The sequence below is a fragment of the Protomyctophum parallelum genome, assembly GCF_964188405.1.
Source record: "Protomyctophum parallelum genome assembly, chromosome: 14".
Lineage (NCBI taxonomy): Eukaryota > Metazoa > Chordata > Actinopteri > Myctophiformes > Myctophidae > Protomyctophum > Protomyctophum parallelum.
Window position 1 is genome coordinate 20,604,301 of NC_139709.1, and position 27,539 is coordinate 20,631,839.

The 27,539-nt window shown below is 43.8% G+C and overlaps 1 protein-coding gene across 1 annotated transcript in view; it reads right to left on the reverse strand.

Annotated features, from left to right (window-relative positions):
- LOC310871168 (pinopsin-like) overlaps positions 1 to 27,330 on the reverse strand; it is a gene marked incomplete at both ends in the record, with an annotated part of 96,639 nt that extends 69,309 nt beyond the window's left edge. Inside the window, 2 exons of the mRNA XM_083782657.1 lie at positions 9,530 to 9,858; positions 26,916 to 27,330. Of these exons, the coding sequence (XP_083638783.1) occupies positions 9,530 to 9,858; positions 26,916 to 27,330 (744 nt within the window). The remainder of the gene's footprint in view (positions 1 to 9,529; positions 9,859 to 26,915) is intronic.
- Between the last annotated feature and the right edge of the window lie 209 nt (positions 27,331 to 27,539).

Consider the following 27,539-nt stretch of genomic DNA (forward strand, 5'->3'; position numbering starts at 1 on the left):
AAGGCATTTGTAGAACCTGCCTCAGCTCTTAATGGATTCAAAGTGGTCATGTAGCCACGTGGTTAAACACTGATGTTAAGCCCGTGTCGGTTCTTGCTGCACTGCTCCCCTCATATGATTCACTGGAGTTCACATTCAAATCGGCGAACATGAGCGTGATTGGAATATGAATGTATTGTTTATGTCTGGGTTTTTCAAATTGCTTCGTGATCGACCAATAGTCCCCTGGGATTGGCCGGTCGATCTTAAAGACATGGGTTACAAGCCCTCTGAACTATTATAGAGTGAGAGAGAAGTGTTGTTGTCTCGCAGGGATCAGTGGGAAATACTAAAAGATCCTGCAAATGAGAGCCGCTGCATTAGACAACAGGCCGTTTCTGCAAAGAAAAAAACAAGCAATCTACTGTTATACAAAAACATCCCACACCATCTTTGATTTACAACTCATTTTCATCTTGCCTTGTAGACCACCCGACCCCCCCCCCCTCTCTCTCTCTCTCTCACACACACACACACACACACACACACACACACACACACACACACACACACACACACACACACACACACACACACACACACACACACACACACACACACACATATGCTGGTGCACGGCAGCATCCTCTTGGACCCAAGCAAAGTGTCTAATTGGTGTCTAATTGGTGTGTGCTGTGTGTGTGTGTGTGTGTGTGTGTGTGTGTGTGTGTGTGTGTGTGTGTGTGTGTGTTTTGTTTTAAACATGCTGAACTCTCCACAGTGCACAGCAGCAGCCGTTCTCTCCAGCAGCTCCCTGCTCCCCTGCCAGAATCGCATCAAACTCAAGTACCCGCCATCCTCATTTTCCAGGATTGACGAGAAGTGCTGCCACAGCTGTCTTGTTCTCTCTCTCTCTCTCTCTCTGCTAAAACATCTCTGTAAAATAGACTCTGTCTGTCTGCCTCGATCATATCTCTCTCTTAATTGAGTATCAGAATAGCAGTGGAGAGGGGCTTATCCTCAGATAAGAGTTTTTCACACAACATTTAACATTTCAAATCACCTCCTATATATAAAAATATATTTAAACATCAGTGTGTTGTATTATGCATGGGATTAGGTGCAAAATGTCAGTGCGTGACGACCGCATAATCCACATAATGCAGAATTGAGAGTCCATGAGGAAAAATGCCACAGAGAGTCGAGAGCCGACAAGAGAGATAAGTGTCTATAGAGTAGACAAACTTCAGTGTGCCCATTACTGCCCAAGGACAGAGCACTTTACTTGGATGAATAACCGGAAAGTGAAAGAACTAATATGATGATGTCTGAACCTATAGACCTTGCGCGGTCACAAACACGATTCTCTTATTAGACATAGGCAATTGAGCTTGCTCTAACTATTTTTTTTAAACGAGACAATGGCACACGTGTTCTTCAAAAGTGAAGAGAGACTGCAAACTGTGGCCAGACAGAGGGCAGGACAAACAGCACAGGTCCAGGCTAGAGCTGGATTTAAACGTGGGAAACCACAGTTCCCAACAAAGTCAAATTTAGGACCCATGAGATAACAGCACATTTATAATTATGTTACAGCAAGTTTGCGAAATTTGCTCCAGACACACAGACAAATACATATTGTACTGTGCATCACCAGTTCAACATTCTATATTTATTTTGCCAAACCATAACCCTACAAAATACCAATACATTACTTTCTAAGGTTTATACTTTACATTTGTGATGCAGAATCGTCCACACTGCAACACAGACTATTCAAAAAAGCATGTTTTGGTATACTTCTCTGGCTATGAAAATACCACTTAAAGCCCTCTTTTATCCTTCCATTCTACAAGCTCACATTATTATTTCCAACATTTTTTGAATATTTTCTAAGCTTTTCCACCTACAGTATAATGGCATCCCCAAAACAGTTGAAAGTGGTTTTAATAACCCCACCTCAAATGGCCTCACTTCGGCTCATCTACAACCTTCACACAAAGACAAAGTCGTAAACAAGGGGGCCAGCGTGGAGCTGCGGCCCATCTGTCTGGATTAACATGTCCCCGGATGTCTGTCTGGGGACATGAGCAGGAGACGTAGAGGACAAAACACCTCGTGCCATTACAAGGAGGACTGGACATAACAAGGCAATGAGACTGCAACGCCAGCGAACGGACACTATACGCTCTGTCGATGTCCCAGACACATCTGTCTGACAGACAGTGATGATGGAGACAAACCATGACGTGGACCCATACACCCTCTAGTCTCGGAGCAGTCGTTGGTGGTAAAAGGAAATTGATTCTGGTGTTCTGCCCGCGAGGGAGCATCGCTTTATTAGACTGGGTAGAATATGGCTGTGTCACATCCTCTCACTATTAATTGGACGAGCTCCACGGCTGCCTGATGGGAGATGTCTGCACCGCCGTTTTTACACCGGGAAGCCGTCGGAACAGCACGGAGCGGAGCGCCCCGGTGAGCGAGAGCAATCTGACTGTCTGTTAGAGAGAGAGAGGGATGGACGACAGACTCCACAGAGGGAGGGAGAGAGAGAGAGAGAGAAGTGGTGGAAGTTTTCAAATAATTGTAGTGGAGTAAAAGTGCAATATTTGCCTCTTATAGTGGAGAAGAAGTAAATGTACTGAAAATTGTAAAGTTGAGTAAATGTACTTTACACCACTGGAAGTAAGAAATGGAGGACGATGAGACGGTCAGCGATCAAGCCCTGCAAGTATCACTAGACATCACATGGTGAATGTTCAGCGTACTGAGCTTGTAGATCTGCTATTTTCAGCCAACGGTACTGAGCATACTGTATACTGTATTAGATACTGTCTTGTCCTTCTTTGTGTGTGCCAAGGAAGAACCTCCACCCCAAAATGTTCACTAAAACAGGCAACTTAGCGTTTTGTCCTGTAAACTATTTAACGTGTAGGTCATACAAAAATATAATAATAATAATAATAATAATAATAAAAAGATTAATTGGATCATGACCTGCTGGCCAGGTCTTGATAGTAGACCTATCAATATTAAAATATTATATTATATGTTTTCTCAAATATAATGAAAACATTACAAGTAAACATTGTGCTTTGGGTGTCCTGTTTCTGGTCTGAACTGTAGACTGCAGGGACACGTCTGACTGTGACTTGTTGGTTACAATAGAAACAAATATATTGTTGTCAACATACAGTACATACAAAATTGTTTTGATGGTGAATGAAACAATTACTGCTTATCAATTAAATCCAACCTACTCTGTTTAAGTGCTGCAAAGGCCCATATCCATATCCAGATTCAATCGTAATCTGAGCAAAATATGTCAAGGAGGTCTTGGGTCATTGTTGACCTCGAGTCTGAGAAGACAAGGTCAAAAGGATCAAACGCAAACATTGTTGGATTATTTCCATCGTAGCCTGAAATAACCCTGTGCTTTTCTGGGCATAGAGGGGCGGATCAAACTAACACTGGAAACGGAGGCCGGCTCCCTATTGGTTCACCAACCTATGTGCCCGCCTCCCCTGCCTCCCCTCCCCGGTAGGGCACAGCAAAGAACACTGACGTCACCAAATTTGCAGCGACGCCCCTCTGCTCTGTTATTGCTTAGCAAAATACAAGGTTCACTCCCACTCCTATATGCCACTTTTCCTCGTTCACCCAGGCTTGTTTTACTCCTTTAAAAACAAAACGCCCTGTGGGTCCCCCAAGCTATTTCCATCGTGCTCCTTTGAGTGTAAATGTGTGTAACTTGAGCGCCAGCAGGTGTTTGGAAGAAACATCTTGATCAACTCGAGAAGCTCCTTTACCCCGATGCCACAGTCACAGCTATTGACAGACGGCTGCTCCACCCCTGAGCCACTGCCTCCCCTGACACGAGGCTATTTCTCTGTTATATACTGTACATTATCATGTTGACTTTCAGTGGCTAGAGATGTCTGCCCAGATTTCTGTGCAAGGTCACCCCAGTCAGTTTTTGTATGAAGTCTCAGACTAAAACTGGCGCTTATATTTTCTCATTCTCTCAGGGGGAAAGACCATGGCATTTCCCATTTCTTCTACGGTTTCATGCGCATCTGTCTGTGCTGATGCAATCCCTGTACTCCTGCAGGAATTTCAGCACCTCTCTCTCTCTGACCTCTCATTTCGGTGCAACGATGCCGACGCCAGAGCTCTGTTAAAGTCTGCTCTACAGTGTTTTATTTCGAACGGCACATTGTACCAGATGATGACCTCAAGGAGAAGTCTAAATCTCCATGACCTTACTTATTCCGCCAGGATTTTTGCTGTGAAAGTCGTTTTGCTAACAGTGTTTCTCGGAAACATGATCTGCATCGAGAGGATCCGTGACTTTGGGGAATTGATAACCCAGCACTTTCACACTATCAATTCTACATTGTACTGGTGGAGCTGGGCTTGAGCATCACACATTGTATCACAAAATCTCCCAGCGATGCACAGATTTGCCTATAGTATCTCAAGATAGGCTGTTGACTCACACAATGTTCAAATGCATGACGAACAGCTTCCTGAAAAAGAGTAGAGATCTGAGCACAAAAAAGGGCGTAAAATCTAGGTACTTGGTCTAGGTAAATTTTTTAAAAGCCATAATGACAGCTTCCGTTTGTGGGGTCTTGCTAGTTCATTCTATATAGGCTTGTTGGATAATACATTTTCCATAGTCCATGATGTCTAAAACTAAAATTAATAATTAATTGGTGCAATTGAGTTGCTTTAACAAATTCAATGAATTAATCTGGATAGCAAAAAAAAAGCAAAAAAAGGTCAACATAAGGCGGATTATGGTAGCGATGTAGCTTGTATATAATCTATTTTCGATACTTAATGTACCATAAAGTACAGTACTCTATAGGGTGAGAGTTCACCCGTTACTGGATCAAACTGCAGGGCAGGGAGCTTAACCAAACAATCTCCCATTGTGGGGATCATGCAGGTCATCTTTGTGGCCACGGAATGCTTGGTTGCACTCCACAAGAAGACAAATGACTGTATATCTATATGCGCCTTTTCATAACACTTTTCCACTGTGTGTGTGTGTGTGTGTGTGTGTGTGTGTGTGTGTGTGTGTGTACGTGTACGCGCGCGCGCGTGTGTGTGTGTGTGTGTGTGTGTGTGTGTGTGTGTGTGTGTGTGTGTGTGTTTTCAAGTGCATCTCCAGCTGGTGCCAGCTCTCCGTGTCGTTGGAGCACTGTGCTTTTGTCTGTTCATTATCTTGCAAAATGACTTTGTCACCCCCAGATTTTAAAGCCGCCTCTTGAGAGATTGTTTTCTCACTTCCCAAAAAACGCAATCCAATGACTGTGAGTGTAGAGCCGCGGAGTTCTTCTCCATTTCTCATCTAATCCTCATGAAAGAAACATCAGTGTCCTGTGGGAAGTACAACTCTAGTGGAAGGGCGCGCCCGTGTCACAAGATCGCAGCGCTGCTCATCGCTAAGTTGCTGTGGCCAAAGGTCGTTCTGTTTAAAGGGTGGGTTTAGCCGCAGTGGAGTGTATGGCGACCGTGACAGCTGAGCTTAAACAGATGAACCGTACATGGGGCGAGGCACAACATGCAGCACAAGACAGGTCCCGATGGAGGCAGGTCGTCAAAGCCTTAAGTAAGTAAGAAGTTGGGACCCTCAAAAAAAAGAAAATGTATATTGATAGTTAAAGTAGGAACCAAATGTACCCTTACAAATCTATAACTCAGAGACTAAATATTTTGATATTTAGTCCACTAAGACTAGATGAAGACTCAACTATTTCAGTTGATAGGACAAAAACTAAATTGTCTGTTAATCAAAAGACATCTAAATCAGAATTTGCTGTCAAATTTAACACTGGTTCACCAAGCCATGATGTAATGATGAGTTCATGTGCAGAACCTTCTGTAGCCAAACAGACCACTGTTGGCGGGGAAACTAAAACTGCCCACGGGGCCCCCTGGTGGCTGAGCGCCCATTGCACTGGAAACAGCTGAAACGTAGCTCTGATAGGGGGAGACAGACGTGCCCGCGCACACTCTCTCTCACACACACACGCACTCACGCACGCACGCACAGTCACACATGTATGCACCAACTCCCTAAGCTCATTCTTTATCAGCAGACATGATGCAAACAATTTCAGTGAGCGGTAATCCTGGAAAGATTGCTCAAGGACTAGCTCTTGTTTGTGCGTGTGTACTCGCGTGTGTGTGCACGTGCTTGCATGTGCACGTGCTTGCATGTGCATGCGCGTGGTGTTCCCCGGAGAGACTGCACATGCAGCCTTCCAGCCAGTCTCACCTCATAACTCCTTGGGTCTGTCAGGGATGGTGTGTGCAAACCAAACAACGTCTACCTCACACTGCCCTTCAGGGCCTTGGAACCCAACATAACACTAAACTACACAAAATAATAAAATAACCGCTAGGTCTGGCTGGACAACAATACTCCTTCTAAATAGTGTGTTAATGCAGCAGCAGTCACAGATAGCCAATAGCAGCCAATAGGCGTTTCGTGCCTATTGGCCTTCATCAGTAGCTACTTCATCAGTCCATGAAACCGACACAGTGCTAGTGACCTATATAGTTTCCAAAAGTAATTAGTTATGTATGCAAATCCCATCGTGAATGCAATACCAAACTATTAGGACACACAGGCTACAGCTTAAAACATTTCAGAAACTACAACCACGCAATATTTTCTTTTATGAGGAGCAATTCAATGTTAATTCCTCATTTGAACCTTTAAGCAATACATGCGTTTATAGAGAATGAAGTATGCTTCTCTTTGGGTAGCAATAACCTGTCTCTGTCTCCTCCTCTACTTAACGGATTGATTACTTCCATTCCTTGAAATCTGAGCCTACAGATTTTGTGACCTGTGGCATCAAAATGCCTAGCAACCAAGGATTTTTCCTCAGGATTTTTCATATTACTTTTGTGTTCGGCGATTCAGATTTTTTACTCTCTTTGTTTTGCCAACACAATCCCGCAACTTCCGCTGATAGTCTTTTCAGCGTAGGTCTTGCCCAGGGTGGGCGATAAGAGGTATCTGCCCGACAGCAATGAGATACTGTATGAAACCCTAGAACTCCACAGTGGTGAATCAGGGGATGACTGTAGACACAGGGACGACAGCACCCAGGGTGGGGATGTGCTGCAGGTTTATACCGTTTATGAGCCATCACTGTTACAACAACTACTGTAGTAAAGGTTTAATGAGTCCACACGGGGCCGCTAGGTAGCACCACTGTGTCAGAGTGCTTTACTCCTCCGGCTGCAGCCTTGGTTTTAGAGATCATGATCCATGATGTCGCCATGGACAGGACGGCATAGTTTCAGGGTCGATATGCACTTAACGAGATTGATTCATATCAATGACGGTTCCCTTGTGACTTTAGTTTGCTTGACAGCGTGAATTAAGCAGCCAGACGAGGTGCACGCGGAAAGATGAATGAGGCAATCAGACGTCATTATGTCAAGGAGCGTGTACATCAACTCGGTGTACTCGGTGTTCCAATGGAACCAAATGGACCCTTTACGAGTGTCTAAATGTGAGGGTTCCTTAAGGTTCCATTTGGTTCTACTGAGGATTTCACTGCGTTGAGCGTTGTGCGTTGACAATGTTTGAATTCTATATCAAAACATTTTCAGACAGTAGAAGATTTCATGATTCTGTGAAGCTTTGTTAGATCTTTTATTGCATGTTTGTGCGTGTGTGCGTGCGTGCATGTGTGTGTGCGTGTGAGAGAGAGAGTGAGTGAGTGTGTAAACAACATGTGTAAAACACACAGCCACTACTTACAATAATGCTCCCGGTCACACCAGAATTGGCAGGACAAAACATGGCAGCAGGAGGAGTTGTTAGTCAAGTCAATGTATTCATAGGGAACATTTAAAATATGCTGGATTGGAGGCTTTGTTTCAGAAAGCGCTGATCCAGAGAAGAAACAGGTGTTCGTGTTTTGGAAAGTAGTATCACCCTGCTGCCGCCAAAACGGAAAACAACACCCATTAAATATACTTTTAAATGATTGCGAGGAGAACCAAGATGCTCGGTATTCCCAACAGGAAGCAAATTCATTTTAATCCCCATGGTCATTAAAATGAATGAGGGGGCAAATGAGTGATTCCGCTGGTTTGACCAATCCAATGCAATCCAATCTAATCCAATCCAGGACTGTGTCCCTCAGCCTGGAGCCACTGACAGAATGCCCTCAGCTATATAGGAGTGGTAACCTGTCCTCCTCCACCGATAAATGTAGTCTGTAATCATCGTTTATAAATCATAATCGAATAATCATGAGTCTCATGACGACATTAACGGGAGCCTCTGTCATTAAATCAAAAGCTCATTTGTATGACATGGAACATTTTCGTATTTGTCATTTTGACATAGCAATCAAGCGACATTGTTGAGCTATCATGACTGCCACTAACCCCCCCAACCCAAACTTTATTTTCATCAGTGACTCAGTCTGTCTGTCACCTGTCACTCATTATGCAACATTATCGCTCAATATACTTCGCTGTACATGATGTTGCGCACCGAAATTTGCAGAGCTACAAGCTCACAACCGAGCGTGCCTTTGCTTGTTGATCTGATATGTTTGAAGTGTGGCACTGCGTGCAACTAGGGTTGGGATACGTTAGGATTTTAACGATTCCGGTTCCTTAACGATCCCCTCTTAATGATTCCTATATTTAATTATAATGACTGATAAACGCAAATTCAATCATACAGTATTATTATTGTAGTGGTTCTCTGAGGCTTCGTACACACCTACACAACAAATGTTTGCTGTTTGATTGCTGCTCTAATGCTTTTCCAATGGGAGTCACATGGTTTGACCAAACATTTTTGTTTGAGGGGGGAGGGGCAGAACACCACCAGCAATCAGCAATCAAACACAAATGTCTGATCAAACCATGTGACTCCCATTGGAAAAGCATTGTGGTGGCCCAAAAAAACGACCAATGTGCTTGATTGGTGTGTGGTATGTGTGAATGAGGCCTGAGTGGTTCTCATAGGACTCTTTAGGAGAGTCCAAATGAAACTGTTCCAAATGCGATGGAAGTTGGAACCGATTCGATTTCGGATCCAAAACCCTACGTGCAACAACAAGCATAAATCAGGCATTACCTGTTACTATTTAGGATTCAAATTCAAAAACAGCTAAATGTACAAGCTCAAAACGTGTTGCTGCTTCATGCTGTGTTTGAGTTTGTGGGTCTGATACTTTCAATGCTTTTGTGTGACGTTGTAGTATAGCCTCAGCCTGCATCAATTAGGGCTTTAATTTACGAAGAAAGTCAAGAAACACAAATAGTTTGGATATGGGACAACCCCACAACTCCTCCACCAGTAGTGAATCAGAGGAAGTAGACACAGAGACAGGCATGATGCTGCCGTTTGCAGTTTATGAGCCATCACCATCACACCGACTACCGTTGTTATGTAAACGTTTAACGGGTCCATATAACGTTATGTAAACGTTTAACGGGTCCATATAACGTTATGTAAACGTTTAACGGGTCCATATATAATATATCACGTTACCTGCTTGATGGCCTGCAGCAGCTTCCCGTAGCACACCACGATGACCAGAAAGGGCACCAGCAGGCAGAAGACGAACAGGCACACGATGTAGGAGATGTTGTTGGCCGTCTTGGCGGTCCAGTCGACAGAGCAGGTGGTGCCGGGCCCCTCGTAGCCGTAGCGGCTCCAGCCCAGCAGCGGCGGCGTGGTCCAGAAGAGCGAGTAGGCCCAGGACATGGCGATGCCCAGCGACACCTTGCGGTAGTTGGACCCGTCCGCCTCCATGCAGCCCATCATGGTGCTGTAGCGCTCGAAGGACAGGGCGGCCAGGGAGATGAGGGACACGATGCCTGAGGGGGGAGGGGGGGGGGGGCATTCAACCAGGCACACACGCACACACAAATATGTCAAATGTAAATGGGAAATACTCAAGTAAAGTAAAAAAACATCTAAATGGTCCTTTAACTACAGTACTTGAGTAAATGAACCTAGTTATAAAGCAGCGAGTGCATAATCAGTCAACGGCATGGGACTGCCGGGGGGAGGATGACAGCTCCTTTCCACTGCTCTGTAAGTGCGTTTGGCAGCCGCGCTCCAGCCGCCGCAACTGCCGGTAGACTGCCGGTAACAGCCGCGGCGCTGCCGGGGATTATGTCAATCCACTGCCGCTACATCTCGTGGCCGCCGCTTCACGCAGCAACTGCCGGTAAACTGCTGGTAACAGCCGCAGTGCTGCCGGGAGAATGGGTGGCAGCTGCCGGGGAAACTGGGGGGTTTATGACACTCGACTGCAGCTCGCTTCCATGGCAGTGTTTGCTCCGACATGCGTTCCGTCATGCTTGCGGTTATGGTTAGGGCAGGGGTCGGCAACCGGCGGCTCAAGAGCCGCTTGCGGCTCTTGAGCACTCCCCTAGTGGCTCCCTGTAGCATTACAAAATAATCTATGAAAATGTATAATGTTTATTTTTTCACATTTTTATTTTTCATTTATGGTTTCTGTAGGAGGCCAAACGTGACAGAAACATTCTTAAGTTTCCCAATTTTGTAAAAAGTGTGTAGAATAAATATTATGATGGATTGCCTGTATGCTTAATCTGCAGTATAGCCCTGAAACATGACTGTCAGTCATGACGCAACAGCAGCCTGTTTTACGCAATCGCAGTCCAAACGTGTATATAAACATTCCGATTTAAAATATAAAGTCCTCGCCACATGTGCCACGGGAGTTAGAAATGTGCTGGTACAGCGATTAGCATTGCTGCATCCCGCGTTGTTTAATAAAAAGCATTTTTATCCGAGCGCCCCTTTTCTCAAACGGGGTTGGGAAACAGTTGCACACCGGGTGGGGGCGCGTAGTTGAAAGCCAATGGCCAGTAAATAACTGCTCGGATAAAAATGCTTTTTATTAAACAACGCGGGATGCAGCAATGCTAATCGCTGTACCAGCAACATTCTAACACCCGTGGCACATGTGGCGAGGACTTTATATTTGGAATCTGAATGTTTATGTACACGTTTACAATGTAAATGTAGCGATTGCGTAAAACAGGCTGCAGTTGCCATGACGCACCATGGCTAAATCTGCAGTGACAAACTATCAAACAATAAATAAAACGTGGCAAGCCATTCACAGACGGTGACTATATGAAGGAGTCATATAGACGTTTTATTATCTCCCGGGTTGCAACGAAACAGCAAAGCAGCAGCCAGCAGTGGTGGAGTTTAAAGCTACGATCCACTTCTTAAAAGTTTGCTCCCTTCTGCCTTCCCACACACTTGTGTGGAAAACATGGAATGCTCTTCCAGACAATTATGTGAACATGAAGAAACTCGCATTTGGAGTATTATCCATCTTTGGATCAACGTACTTTTGTGAGCAGATATTCTCAAACATGAACTACATTAAATCCAAATACCGCACACGCCTCACCGATGAGAGCTTGCAGTCGTGTGTGAAGATTAAAGTGACATTTTACATGCCCAATGTTGAGAAGCTCTCCAGCGATGTCCACACACAGAAATCACATTAAACGGGTAAGAATACAATGCAAAAAACATGGCATAATAATGGAGGGTGCGTTGACTGCGTTCGGAAATGCGCACCGGGAGCGCACTCGCCTATTAGTTTGCATTGCACAGTGCGCTATTTCCGAACGGGCTTGAACCATAGCGCACTTTTTATTTGATAGATAGGCTAATATCCACTTGCAGCCCTGTTGTCTTCATTATATAAGCATTTTAAGGCTTACATTTTTTTTGCGGCTCCAGATAGATTTTGAATTAATTTTTTTGGTCGAAAATGGCTCATTCAACATCTTGGGTTGCCGACCCCTGGGTTAGGGTAAGGGTTTGGGGTAAAGTGTTATAGGTTAGGGTAAGTGTTTGGGGTAGAGTGTTAGGGTTAGGGTAAGGGTTTGGGGTAAAGTGTTAGGGTAAGGGTTTGGGGTAAAGTGTTAGGGTTACGGTAAGGGTTTGGGGTAAAGTGTCGGACTGATGCCGCCGAGAAACACTACCAATTGCCATGGGTGTTCCGGGCAGATGCCGCTGCCAGAAAATGCACACACTCTCCCTCTTCCACCACACGCACGCACGCACGCACACACACACACACACACACACACACACACACACACACACACACACACACACACACACACACACACACACACACACACACACACACACACACACACAGGCACAGCAGACTACAGTGCGCAAGTGCAACATCACACCACTGAACTAATAACGCATTTAGCACCAGTTAGGTCATGCCAGTGTCAACCCCGTAATGAAAATGTCATACTTTATGGAGCCATCAGACAAAAGACAAATAGTCAGTAGTTGTCCAAATGTTTAGCCACCTTATCTTCAAAAGTAAATAGAATAAAATGAAAGCATGGCATTGATCGTCAAATATTTTCAGTTCCCCTGCGGCCAGCCCCTCAGCGGATGGCAGAAGCACATTGTAAATCATATCCAGTGCTATGCCTGCTTGACAGAGCCCATGAAATGTAGTAGGAGATAACAGAGACGCCCTCAAACGGCACAGAAGTGTCCTTTCCTATCATAACAACTCAATAAACACAAGCTTAAAACAGTGTGCACTCCCTCTCCCTCTCTATATTTACTTTATGGCCCTTTATTCTGCCCCTGTGTGCTTTCTCCTTCGCTGTCTCTGTTTTCTCACACATCATTCTGTCATCCTATAGCTGTCCTTTGCTTGTCGCCGCGTTTGGAGTCCAAGTGCTATAGTGATCAGAGGTCCATACGGCATTGCAGAGTGGCTTCAGGTCAAGGATGGGTGATACGGACAAAATCAAATATCTTTCTTGCATTTGTTTTAAGGTTGTTAATATTAGAAAAAGGCATAGTTTTACTGAGGTTAATACTGTTCTGAGGTCGCCGGATTTGATCTGGGGCGAGCGTGTATTGGGTTGAGCGTTCTTCCATGCATCTGAGGGATGTGCGTTCCCAATGGGTATCGTTCCCAACAAGCTTATGCGTATAGTGTCTGTCAAAAACCGACCAATTACAACTCATATGCCACTACAGTACGTGCATGATGTCACAACATTTGAGCACATGTGGCCATAAAATCGTGAAAGGTGAAATATTTATAAAGATTGCTATATCCATTTGGTCAAATGAGACAGACACACCACCAGGATATGCATGCAAGCAGCCAGCCTGTAAACTGCACACGATTGCCAAAGTGTGCATGGACATTAGACTCTTATGTCTTGATCCTTTTAACCCTATACATGTGTTGTTTTTTAAGCCAATTACAAAATTAATTTGAAGCTTATATGAAGGTAATGGGCCCAGGGGTGCCTGGGGCCTCAGGCAGTGTAGTGCACAGACCATATGCTCCTTTAGAATTTGACTACGGTCTTGTCTCCCACATGACTCTCCTCTCTGCCCTTGGTTTCATGGCTTTCTTCACTGACCTATCTGAAATAAGGCATAAAAATGCCAAAAATAGAAGAAAAAAAAAGAAAAGAAAAAAAAAAGATTGCTGAGGCACTGTGGCCAAAAACGCTCTGTGCGCAGAACAGAGAGAGAGAGAGAGAGAGAGAGAGAGAGGGGGACGGCAGAGGGAGGGGTGAAGGAAGGGAGGGAAGTAGGAGAGAAGGAGGATAGGGTGGTAGATGAGGAGGGAGGGGTAAAGGTGATCCTGTAGAACAAGACACACACACACACACACACACACACACACACACACACACACACACACACACACACACACACACACACACACACACACACACACAGTCACCTTACAACAGCCACCCGTGGCCATGTTCCTCAGATCTGCCCACTACCGTTACTCAACACATCACAGGCGGTGAAATGAAACCCTTTCACAGGAACAACACACCTTTTTTTTCTGTGCTTCAGGATTGATGGATCTCCACCACGTCTCACATTTAACCACTGCAAGCGCTGTTGTAGTGAAAATACTGTAGCATATCTATACAAGCTCACAACGCGATGCAAATACCATCCAAACACGAGAGATTGTAGATTGTCGCTATATTTTTGAACATGTTTGGGAGGAGAGGGTTGTGTTTTTATTATTTTGTCTTATGCGGTCCCTCCATTGTCTCTGGACCACTGGCATGTTTGGAACAATCTTCTACCACCTCCCCACAACAATTTATTTAGTATAGGAAGACATCATAACACATAAGACGTCAGTTCAGTTGCATTTTTTTTATTAATATGTAACACTACTGAAGTGCTCATGGTGCATGACTTAATAGTCAGTATTTCATTTTGAGGTTTTTTTCCTACACACGTTGATGGACATTATTTAGACATATTTTTGATTCTAGAGTAAAGAGGTACAGGTACAATAAATGTATGCATGGACCACCTGTAATCATGCCATGGACCACTAAAGGTCTGTGGACCACTGGTTGAGAAACGGAGGTCTGCATTATTATAATTGCTCCCCTCCCCCTCCTCTCCTCCTCTTGTTGATTCCTGAACTCTAGCTGTCATCAACTCTAATGTCATTTTGATCTTTAACGATTAGTGCTGTCGGCATTAATTGATTTTCTTTGGGGTATTAGGTATAATACCTGAGGGGAATTAAATTATAATGACTATAGTATGAAATAATGATTACGGGAAGGTATATACCTCCGACACACATTGGTGCTAATAGTTTTGAAGGGATCACGTTGGCATCCTCCTGACCCTTTTTATTTTCTGCTACAATTCAATCATGATTGCTTCATGTCAGATGCCTTTGATGCCTTTGCGCCGCTGTTTGAGAAGGTCTATATGCATGGTCTATATGAGGCCAAGACTATCTCAATAGAAAGAACAACTCCAGGGTTTCTCAGTGAACTGGTGTTTATTTGGTGACCCTATTTTTGGACATGCACGTCATGCAGTGGTCCCGCCCGCCCGCCGGCCAATTTTAATATAGGGTTTCCAAACATTCCCAAAATTGGGATGTCAGGAAAATGGTGAAAAAGATAATTAGGGGTCAAGCCCAAAGGGCCGAAGACCCCTTATTGTTTTTGTAAAAATGAGTGAATGATATGATCCGCTCTATCCATCCCTGACGCAAATATTTTCATAGCCTGGTTTACCACTCCCCCTTGAAAATCGTAGTACAGACAACCCCTTCAGCCATTCAGCATAACAAAAAAAAATCTCCAGTCTCCAACCAGTAATTTAAAACACTCATATTGCGTATAGCTCATTCGAGAGCTTTTTGGCTTGACCCCGTCGTGTCGCTGCTTGCAGCTATATTTGTTTTCTAATTTGTCCTGCAGTGTTTCACCTTAAACCCTGGATGAGTGTCTTATCAGCATTCCTCATTGACAATGAGCAGATAAAGGTTTCCTTAAGCTTCCTTTTACTTTTCAGAGTGAGTGTTGCAAATCCAATTGCTGCATAATATGAAGCCGCGAGTTTGAAAAATCTAATCAAAATGCAATTCCCGGAAAGGTACATGGCGTCTTTCCGCTGTGAGTGGCATCAGTGAATGTGAAATCTAATACATTGTCTCCCCCCCCGACCCCCCGCCCTCGGAGCTGTGTAAGTATGCAATCGTCTTTAATAAAGCTGATTAGGATTTCTCTCTGCTAATACAGTAGGACCTACAGGTAAATGGGTTATGCTGGCTACCAGTAAAATGATAAAAGTGTTAATTTTACACTGAGGGTGGGTCCATTTGTACACTTTCTTTAGTAGTGTACTGTAGTAACGGCCATTGACTAGTCTATAGAACACCCCCCACCCCCCAATCAAATATCCTAAAAAAAACGTCTCATGATCTGATAACATTTGAAATGAAATGAAGCAATCTCTCTCTCTCTCCCCCCCTCTCTCTCGTTCTCTCTCCCCCTCACTCTAGCCCACCCTCTGTATTTTAGGAAGTGTCTGATCATTCTATGCAGGTATAATTAATTCCATTGAGATCCCACCACGGCCCCCACCCTCCCCATCAGAAAAATCTGCCACTGCAAATTTGTTTCATATTTCTGTAAAGATCACTTCCACAGAGGCTGCCGCGACACACAGCTTTGATATAAGAGACAGACCAAAAGATACCATATACACATATTTTTGGGAAACATCAAGGGAGCGGAGCGGAGCCTTGTCCACCGTGAGCAAGGCCAATGTATTGATCCAGCTAAAGTGTTTGAAGCCAGATATCCATCATCCATAATGGATGTTTTGGTTATACTGCGCCTCAAACAGACCTTTAATTCACTATTTATTTTGTGGGCTCATTAGCTACCCACTCACCTCAACCTCTGTGGTCAGAGCAGCATTGTTCTGGTTCCTTTGTCCCCGCTGACACATCCTCTGACCTTCCTGCAGGAATCAGCATCATCGCTGCAGGTGTGTGTGTGTGTGTGTGTGTGTGTGTGTGTGTGTGTGTGTGTGTGTGTGTGTGTGTGTGTGTGTGTGTGTGTGTGTGTGTGTGTGTGTGTGTGTGTGTGTGTGTGTGTGTGTGTGTGTGTGCAGGTCTCTGCATTTATGTATGTGTTTCCATGCCGCTGAGCATAATGTGGCCGATTCTAATGTCGTCTAAATCCTTCTGAAAAACATATGTTGGCTATATCAGTGATTCAATTATATGTTTGGCCGCCGACCCCCATCTCACAATATTTTGTTCCACGGACCCCCAGAAGCAAAGAATAGAGTTCAAAATGTTTGCTGAAAAGAAATATCTATATTATATTCAAATCTGCACTTAATGTTCACGATTTTGGATAGCAGATGTACAATCTTGAGTTTGTAGATCTGCTATTTTTTTATATATATTTTTTTATACAATAAAGTATAAAATGACACAGATGCTTGGTCGATCTTAATGGGTTAAGGATACACGACTGATCGAACATAATAAGAAGTGGTGATTCTTTGCCATTTCAAATGATGTAACTGAGAAACTTATTGTACCTACAGTATCCTTGTCATAAGGGCTTAATAAGCAGCACATTGTCCATATCCATCAGCCTCAATAAAATCACTCATTATATACAGTGGTACTGCACACGTAATGCTTTAAAAGTATGACACTCATGAGCACAATGAGCCACTAAGACATTGAGACAATTATAAAAAGTAAAAACATATTTGAACACAAAAAAAATCATTGCTAGGCCATGATTACAATATTACACTATGTGATCTACAAACACACCTACAGTATAGTAGTGTGTGCGTGCGTGTGAGTTTGCGTGCGTGCGTGCGTGTGAATTTATTTTTGCATGTATCAGACACACACACACACACACACACACACACACAAAAGTCTAGTACAGTATGTGTGTGTGTAGCCTACTCTCTGTTTGTGTGTACTGTACACGTTGTGTGCAAAAGCATTGCCATGAAGTGTGTTCAGTGTGCAAGTGTGTGTGTGTGTGTGTGTGTGTGTGTGTGTGTGTGAGGGTGTGTGTGTGTGTGTTTGCAGTCTAACTTCAGTAGACAGAGCGGTCCAAGGTTAATCCACTGGGTGATGTGCACATAGTCCACCCTGAGCAGGAGGCGGAGAGACAATACACTATACTTATTATGCGAGAGCATGCGGAGCACGCACGCATGCACGCACACACGCACACGCACTACAAGGACAAAGCGCTAGAATGGGTTTTTTTCGTGTTTTTTGTTGTGATGCAGAGAATAGACCGCAGAGAGGTGGCAGCACAGGTGAACCACAGCCCCGTGCAAGGGTGATAATAACAAAGCATGCTGTAGCCTATTAAAAAAACATACAATGCACTGTATTATTGTGTGTATGTGCATGCGTGCATGTGTGTGTGCACTGTGCAGGCGTGAATGTAACACCTTGCAGGATTTTAACCTGGGTTAAACGTAACTAAATATCTACCATTCATGCAAGACGTGTGGATTCATGCAAGACGTGTGGAGCGTGCGTGCGTGCATGCGACTGTGTGTGTGTATAGTGTGTGTGTGTGTGTGTGTGTGTGCGTGGCACTCTTGTCACTGTTTTCAGACGGAAGTCAGATCAGCCTCTACAAGTGAGGCTCTCGTGCAAAAGGAAAGCATAAAAATACACATCTTTCACCACAATATTGTGTGTGATCACTGATCACGGACAGAAATGCTCTCTTGGAAGGGGGGGGGGGGGGGGTTATGGGGGCTGTGGGGTGACATTGATTACCCAGAAATCCCTTCTCAGGACTTGTTGAAGGCAGCCACTTCAAACATCTAACCTCAAAGTAAAGTAACTTCAATAATCCCACTTGGGGGCGGGGCAATTAGTTTCCAGCAGCTTGCAAGCAAGTTACAACAACAACATACATACAAACAAACAAACACGTACTAATACTAATTCACGCAGAAGATGTTGAATACAATTATCTTAAACATTCTCAATGGCAGCACAACAATCTCTCTCCTTAGTTATCTCATTCTAGTCTCTACTATAGGCTCTCTCTCTCTCTCTCTCTCTCTCTCTCTCTCTCTCTCTCATATACAGTCTTCGTGTGCCCATTTAAAAAAATACTCATTTCATAACCAATGAAAGTTCTAATGATGTCTGCAAGCCATTGTGCCACGCATGCACGCACACACCTCCATATTCAGGCACAAACAGTGCGACAGATACACGCACACACGCACGGTTGTTCTGACTCCATTGCTTTTTCTCTCACTCTGCACGGTAAAATCCTGTATTCATTTAGCTCTGAGGGTGTACAAATTGACCCAAATGGACCCTTATGGGCACACTGGGAGTTTTCCTGTGCGCCTCCCTATGTCTGCCTGCCTCACTCCGTCTACCTCCAGGGTTTTTAGCTCGTCTTATCAGAGGGTTTTCCACTAAATTGGCTCCTTGTGGAACGACAGTGTGAATCTGCGTGATGCTATATAGCGGATAGCTTCAGACCTGTTTAATCTGCAGTCTATATGTTGTAAATACATATTGGCAGCCGTGGTGCATGCAGGAAAGTAACTCATAGCTTATTTATTCACCCGCTGTATAGGCTATACTTAAAGAGATACTTTCACCCCAGAAATAACTTTTTTGTATATTGCTTATTTATTTATTTGCGACCGTAGGTCGGAGTTTACTATAAAAACCTGCATTTCCCGTCAGTCATGTCACGCATCGTGTCACACCTCTTTCCACGCCTCGTGTCATGCCTCCATATATGGTGCACACCTCGTGACATCACGTCTTGTGACACTCAAGACATGCTCCATATATGGCCAGTACAGAATTCATTACATATGTTGATCCCAAAGCACCAGCGCTCGCCCAGCAGTTTGCCGTCACCCATGCGACCTATCCATTTAACCACTTGAACCCCATATGGTGGAGCGGTGTTCCTCAGGGCTATACACTAGTGTATTTTCTGTCTTCTGTTCGACTTGAGTTTGTTGATCTGCTAATCTCTGCAGAACCATTGACCCTGTTGAACATATTGCAGAGCTAGAGGAAGTGCGCTCATGATAGGGCCTATAGGGTATACTAAATACCACTGCTGTAATGTTTGACAGATGCAAGATGCAAGCTCTTCAGCAGAGTGAAACTTGATTTATAGACCGTCCCAGAGATTGTCAAAGTAACACTTCACATGGCAGCAGGCTGGCCAGCAGGAATGCAGTGATCAAAGACACAATCAACCCCGTCCAACCTGCTGTCCCTATTTTAGGCATTCCATTATAGGCGAAGCCCCAGACCCCCCCAAAAAAAGAAAAATAACAAACTCTTGTAGAGATCAGTTACATTCACCGCACAACACCCATATGGCAAGGTATAAAATATAGGGCTTAAGATCATAAATCATCATTTAATGCCTTTTTGAAGCTGGTAGTTTCTTGTACTGCATATGTCCAAAGGATTAACGTAGAGTTTTTCTACTGAACATCTCGGTAACACTTTCTCTAATGACGACAGCATAGGTCGAAACATTTAGTCTTTTCTTGTACTAGCATCTAACCAGTAAGACGCCTGAAGGCGAGGTCGCGTGCACGCATCCGCCTTAATATTGACGCCATCAGGGATCTCCATGCCTTATGACGATGTCACGTGATGTCATGTGCTCCATCACTGATGATGTCACGTGACGTCATGTGATCCATCCCTGATGATGTCACGTGATGTCATGTGCTCCATCCCTGATGATGTCACGTGATGTCATGTGCCAACCAACACGACCAACCAATACACTGACAGGAAATGCACGATTCCATAGTTAACTGCGACCTTCGGTTGCAATAAAAAGGCTCGACATGTCCGTTCTGCTCCAGTGTCCTCTCCTCCTGTCCTTGTTCCTGTGATGCACCGGACCAGCCGTTCCAGGCTTGAAGCGTGTTGGTAGACTCCCTTTGTGCTTGTTCGAAAACACTTCAACAGTAACTCAGGGGAGCCCTGGATCGGCCGCTCTACCTCCTGAGTTGTTTTCTTTGATTCATCTCTTTTCCACCTTGCCCGCCCCCCACCCCCTTCTTCTCCTTCTCCTACTTCTTCTTCTTCTTCTTCTTCTTCTTCTTCACTTTCTATGTTCTTGTAAACCTAAAACCTGTGATGTGACAACAAAGCTAATTCTGATTCTGAGCAGCCTTAGTGAAGAGAGAATGGAGAAAAGAGAAAACAAGCGCTCCCCCGCAAACCCGAAACTATATGTTCTCTGTGGACATACTTGTTGTTGTTGTATAAACAAATCCAGGAGGATCAAATGTTTGCATAATTCATAGACACGGAATACTAAATGAGGGGAAAGAAAGCGGCAGTCTACCCAACAATCGAACAAAATAAACAGCTGAAGGTTATGTGGTCTTATAGTGCTGTCCACCAGCATTGACCATTATTTACCCTGCCAACTGCAACCTTTTTGTTCTTACTGTACATTATAGACAATTGCTGGTTCTCAAAGTGGGGTAGGGGACCCCAAGGGTCCCTGGGGTGGTTCCAGGGGGTCCCCAGCAAAATATGCTATAGAGCATCACAATTATTTCAACCTCTATCCATTTATACGTTGTCCATTTGTGGGATCATATCAATGTGGGTGTCTTTGACTTGAAAAAGGTGGAGAACCACTATCATAATAGGCTACTTGGGGGTGGACCCCTCATGTGAAATATCCACCATGTAACTACTGTATGATCAAAGCTGGTTTGTTTGAGGGTCTTTGAAATGATCTATGCTGCTCTAACCTCACGTCACCAGACTTTGCCTGGTCTGTGTTCAAACATCGCCTGTGTGATCCGGTCTAGGCGTGGACTAGACCAAATGGTAACATCTATTTTTTTCCCCCTTCGGATGAGGTAACCTCGGAGGAAAGCCTGGTCTGCGTTACAGATTGCTGTGTGAACTGGTCTGGAGCTGATGTTATCGATACGTCATTGTTTTGTAGTCATCAGGCAGGAACTATCATCTGGAACTTCCATTCCCTCAAACCGGAAGAATAACAATAAAAGCTCTCGTAGCCTGCAGCTTTTATTGAGAAAAATCGGTACGAGGGAAAGCGAAGTGCCAGATTGATGGTTCCTGCCTGATGACCACAAAACAATGACTACAACATGACGTAGCGATATCATCCGCTCCCTATCGGGTCATAAATCCGAAAAGGAATGCTGTCCAGGCTACGGATGCGGTAGTTCATTTCTTTTCTTTTCGGTGTTGCTTTGTTTTGGTCCCCCCTGTTTGTTTTTAGTCTCGCCAGTCGTTACGAATTGGAATAAAAGATGGATATACCAAACAAATTATTCCAAGAAACTTTTGGATTCATACGTCAAGGCTTTTATTCTGTAGGGCGGGCACTAAAATTATGATGCCCTTGATAACAGATAATTATTTTGGGTAATACTGATTCTGGTTTGGTTGTTCCGGCCTGATGACTACAAACCAGTAACTACAACATGACGTAAAAGTTATCATCCGATCCCAACCAGATCATGAACCCGAAAACTGTATGCCTCCCAGGCTAATGCTGTCCACTTACAGTGTCTCTGTCTCTCTGACAATGAGCCTTTTTTCGTCAATAATGGTCTATGTGTCAGCCAGGGTCTAATCCCAGTGGTTTAATTGTTTAAATGTAAATGGAGAAACAATTAGGCAGGATGCCCTCGATGGATGACGGGACACTGTCCAAAAAGCTATTGATTTATTAAGGTGGGAAAATCAATACCTTAATCCTTAACAATGATTGAAGCTATCTGCTGGAGTTTGCAAAGGATGGGATAGCGTGGCTGTGGAGGTAGAGCAAGTCATCCAATGATCCCTGGGTCAGCAGTTTGAATACCGGCTCCTAGTGTCCACATGTCGAAGTGTCCTTGAGCAAGACATTGAACCCTACATTGCCTCAAATGAGTTGGTTGGTGTGAGCTTGCGGCCATTGGTGTGTGAATGTGGGAAGTGAGGACGCTGGCGTCAACTGTTCGTCGCTTCACCTCCCAACGTATGAAAGAATGAACCATTGTAACGCTTTGAGCAAAAAAAAAAAAAGCTCTATAAAAATGCGATTCATTATTATTGTGTTCTGTTTTGTAGTGCCGATCAGAAGCAAACCTGTTTTACCCTTTAAAGCTATTTTAGGAGGTTTAAAATATTGGTTTAAAATCCCCATGCCATGCTTGCTAAATGTTCAATACACACCTGATACATTGTCACATCTTAATAGTGAGCCATTGGAGAGGCTTGGGTTGTGAAATGTTTTTTATTGTGCGCTGGCTTGGCTACCTGCTGCTCTGTGTAAAATACAGATATTAAAACGTCTGACCTGGAGACGCTGCTGGGTACCAATATACGTCCAGACAAATTATACAGCGGGTGAGAAGGGGGCCTTTTATGCAAGCTTTATGGGTCCTTGCATGCATGCTGGGTTTATGAGGATTATCAAAGAAAGCCTTAGCTGCTAAGCGCTGATGTGCAGACACTGCATGCAGAGAGACGAGTGGAGGATCGCAGTGGTGGAAAATAACTAAATACTTTTACTTAAGTGCATTTTTGAGGTATTTGTATTGTACTTGAGTATTTCCAATTTCCAATACTTTTACTTCTACTCCACTACATCTCAGATCCAAATATTGTACAATTTACAATTTACAAATGACAATTAATTTGCATTTAGCAGACACTCTTAATCCAGAGCGATTTACAGTACAGTGAGCAAGAACAAAAACATGGTAATACATCAAATTCATAAAAATAATCATCATGAATCATATTTGTAAGCTAATAACCTAACAGTGGAATATATATATACTGTAATGAAACATCTACTTGTACTTTTACTGCAAGTTACCAGTTACTTTGTAGATTTTGATTATTATTACAACAATTTTCAAAAGATCGGATTTTTTTATACATTTGAAAACGTGAAATGAGACATTCTGCAGAATGAGTATACTTTTACTTTTGGGACTTTAAGTCAATTTGTTGACAATACTTTTGCACTTTTACTCAAGTAATACATTTTTTATTCCAGACTTTTACTTGTAAGAGAGTATTTCTACATTGCAGTATTGATACTTTTACTTAAGTATAAAACACGCAAGTACTTTTTCCACCACTGGAGGATTGAACGGAGCCCTATGACATCGTTAGAAAAATGGTACCTTTAAAACAGTGGTTCTCAAAGTGGGGTCCGGGGACCCCCAGGGGTCCTCCCAGAAAAATGATAGTTGGAACCAATTGAAATGGATTATGGGACTGTAACTCTGAAAGTGTACAAATGGAACCAAATGGACCCAGACAGATCCATTTGATTCCATTTGTACACTCTCAGAGTTTAATTAACATTGATTTTACAGTATAAATTGAGGTCCCAGAAACATGCTGTTAAATGGGTGTCTGTATAGCTTAATGCATGTCAAACTGGGGGTCCTTGAAATGAAAACGGTTGAGAATCACTGCTAGAGCCGTACAAATCCGCAGGCTGCAGGCTGATAAAATAATGTCGATTTGGGGGTCCTTGAAAATGAAAATGTTTGAGAACCAATGCTTTAAAAAGCAACCTCAGTAGCAGCGTCTGAAACGGCCTACCCAGACGGCATGAGACCTATGCAAGCTGTTTAATATATGTCACCCATATTATTAGCGGGATTGGAGAGCTTTTGAGGCAGGCTGTGTGTGTGTGTGTGTGTGAGAGAGAGAGAGAGAGAGAGAGAGAGAGAGAGAGAGAGAGAGAGAGAGAGAGAGAGAGAGAGAGAGAGAGAGAGAGAGAGAGAGAGAGAGAGAGAGAGAGAGAGAGAGAGAGAGAGAGAGAGAGAGAGAGAGAGAGTGTTCATCAACATTCCCAACAAGTCATCATCTTTGATCAGGCACTGTCAGAATCACAAGCTATACCTACATGTCCCCAGAAATAAACAACTTCATTCTGCCGGCAACCATCATGTCATCATCTCTTGATAAAATAAAATAAAAACATGTCAAATTAGTCTTTAATATGGCAACACAGACGCACATGGATTCATGTACGCACGCACGCACGCACGCACACTTGCACACACACACACACACACACACACACACACACACACACACACACACGTGCACACACACACTTGCACTGCACATGCTGACTGCACGGCAATGCTTCTTCACACAACTTCCACAGTACACGTGCATCCCCTCCTGAGAAGCACACGCACTACTTTCTTACTCTTTTGACCAGCGACAGACAGACAGACAGACAGACAGACAGACAGACAGACAGACAGACAGACAGACAGACAGACAGACAGACAGACAGACAGACAGACAGACAGACAGACAGACAGACAGACAGAACCACAGTCCCAATGTAACCCCCAGAGTCTAATTGACTGTGTGAATGTATAAGTGCATTCTCAGTATCATTGAACATGAGTGTGTGCCTCCGTACCGTGCATCATGCGTCAGCACTTAACTACTACACAAAGGTATACACAAGCGTCCTCTCATTAAAAATTCCCCAGGGATCTACAACAACCGCACGCACGCACGCACCTATATGAGAGCCACACACAATAATACCTATCGACTAATGAATTTCATACTGACTACATGTGTACAGTGGTGGAAAGTAACTAAGTATTTACTCAAGTTATTTACTCAAGTAGGCCTACTACTACTTCACTTTGAATGTTGAATGAATGTTAATTATTTTTCATTTACTGCTTTTTTAGCTTTTTGCTGGGATTTTAACTGTTTTTGACACTGGGGCGGGGGCATTCGAGCATGCAGGGCTAAATATGTATTTTCTTTTACACAATTTTATAGCAATTTATTTTTTTATTATTTAGTATACTATAGTCCTACTAGACCCCAAGAAATTACATCTGGCCACAAAAGATCACAGGATCTACTGAATGTGAAGGTAGATACTGGGGGGAAGGCACACTGCATGTTTGTCATATACAGTATAGGCTCAATATGTCAGTAGTTTGACACATTCAGTAGATCCCGTGATCGTTTGTGGCCGGATAATTTCTTGGGGTCTAGTAGGACTATAGTAAATAATAAAAAAATAAATCGTTATAACATTTAGTAAAAAGAAAAATTCATATTAGCCCCATGCAGCATGCTCGAATGCCCCCGCCCCCTGTCAAAACTCATCTTTTACTTTCTCTAATAACAACCTAAAACTTTCTCTAATAACAACATAAAACATGAACCTTGGTTGGAGAAAAAAAAGTTGTCCTTTAAAGTAAAAAACAAATGTCAGTACTTTTACCACCACTGATGGATCTTTATATACTGCATGTATTCTTCCCTCAGCATATGCCATGCAGGCTCACTCAGTGCAGTGACAGCACAGCATGACTCAAAACCATGCTAATGAGCTATTAACAACTCTCTAATATCGATGCACTCTCTCCCGAACCACTAAATCCACCACCCACTGGGTCTTACATCAGAGTTAATTATAGGCTGTAACATTTGGACCCACGGTCAAGAAAAATCTGCAATTTGAATGAATCGAATCGACCCGCATGCTGCCTCCAATGCCCTCCATACATTTTTTAGGTGCAATTTGTATGGAAATGCGCACGTATCTGGCTGGTCTGCGGCTTTGGAAGCAGGACTTATACTTGGAAGTAGCCTATGATTTCAAAGCCCATCATGATGAAGCCGAGAGAGAGACAGTCTGAGACAATTAACGAGAAATGCCGCACAGTCACCTTAACTTAGCAGGCTTAATTGTCTTCTTTGATCTCAAAAGATGCGTCGCCGATGACAACGTATGTGTACAATGTATAATTTTCCCAGTCAGTTCATATGTGGTCCCCGACCCGAATTAATATTATTAAAATATAGCCTATAAGCTGGGCTGCTGCACTATGGAGATAGCCTATACTATAGCGCTGTTTGATTGTGTGTCTGTCACACCATTCTGAATTATATATTTACATACAGTAGCCTACCAAGAAAGATAAATAGTGATGGGGAAAAAATATATATGAAAAGCTATGAAAAAAGAAATGAATAAAAACTGCGATAAATAAGTATAGGCTACTTACCTGCACGCACACGAAGGTAACAGAGACAATAGCCTATACATATCAGGCATCGTGTCAATTATACAGGCATGTGGAGAGTGGAGACGCGCACACCTGAGTCTGTTAAAGTGCTCCTAATAAAAGAACAACGTGCAAGGCGTTTTCAGATTCCAAATTTGCTTACTGCATGGTTTGGGTAAATGTGCCATTATGAATATTGCTTTGAAATCAAAGTTTAATGCCAAGACGTGATGCCCGATTGCCAGCTATACATGATTTAAAAAAATACATTATGTGTTCCTGAATTCTCAATGTCGTCAATAGAAAACTATATATGATCGATTAAACGCAGTGCGCTGGCAACACTCCATAATAACACCATGCAGCCCATCGATCCCTTTCCCCCCGAACGCATCTGAAACTGTCGATAAACACAGAATGATCTCCGTAAACTATCCTAAATACACGCCAAATAATTTCCACTCACCAAACAGGGAATTGACGAAACCGTACCACACGCAGCCCGCGTCTCCTATGAGCCATCTCCCCTGCGTGCTGGCCGCGAAGCTGAACGGAGTCCCCAGGACGCACACGAGCAGGTCGCTGACGGAAATGTTAATCAGCAGCATGTTGATGGGCGAGCGCAGCGTCTTGTAGCGGCAGAACAGCACCAGCACCAGCAGGTTGTTGAGCAGACCGAACGTGCCGATGAAGCCCAGGCACGCGGCCACGACAAGGTGGCCGCCGGGGCTGAGGCTCGCCCGGTCCGAGCCGTCCCCGCCCGGCTCCAGCTGCCCGCCCGGCGTCTCCTCGGTGCCCACGGTGCACAGCACGGCGCTATTGGCCCCTGCTGCTGCTGCCGGCAGCGCGCAGTCGCCCAGACTCACGTTGGGCGCGATCATCGCAATCCCGCGGCGGGTGTGCGCCTCGCTCGCACTGAACGAGAGCTTAATAATATGACATTGGCATTTTTGTTTGTTTGTTTGGTTTGTTTGTTTGTTTGTTTGGTGCTGATATATCGTGTGTAAAGCAAAAGTCCGATGTAGCTATATGTCTATATAGGCTACTTGTTGCTTCTAAATGAATGGTGTGAAAGTTAAAAGTGAGACAG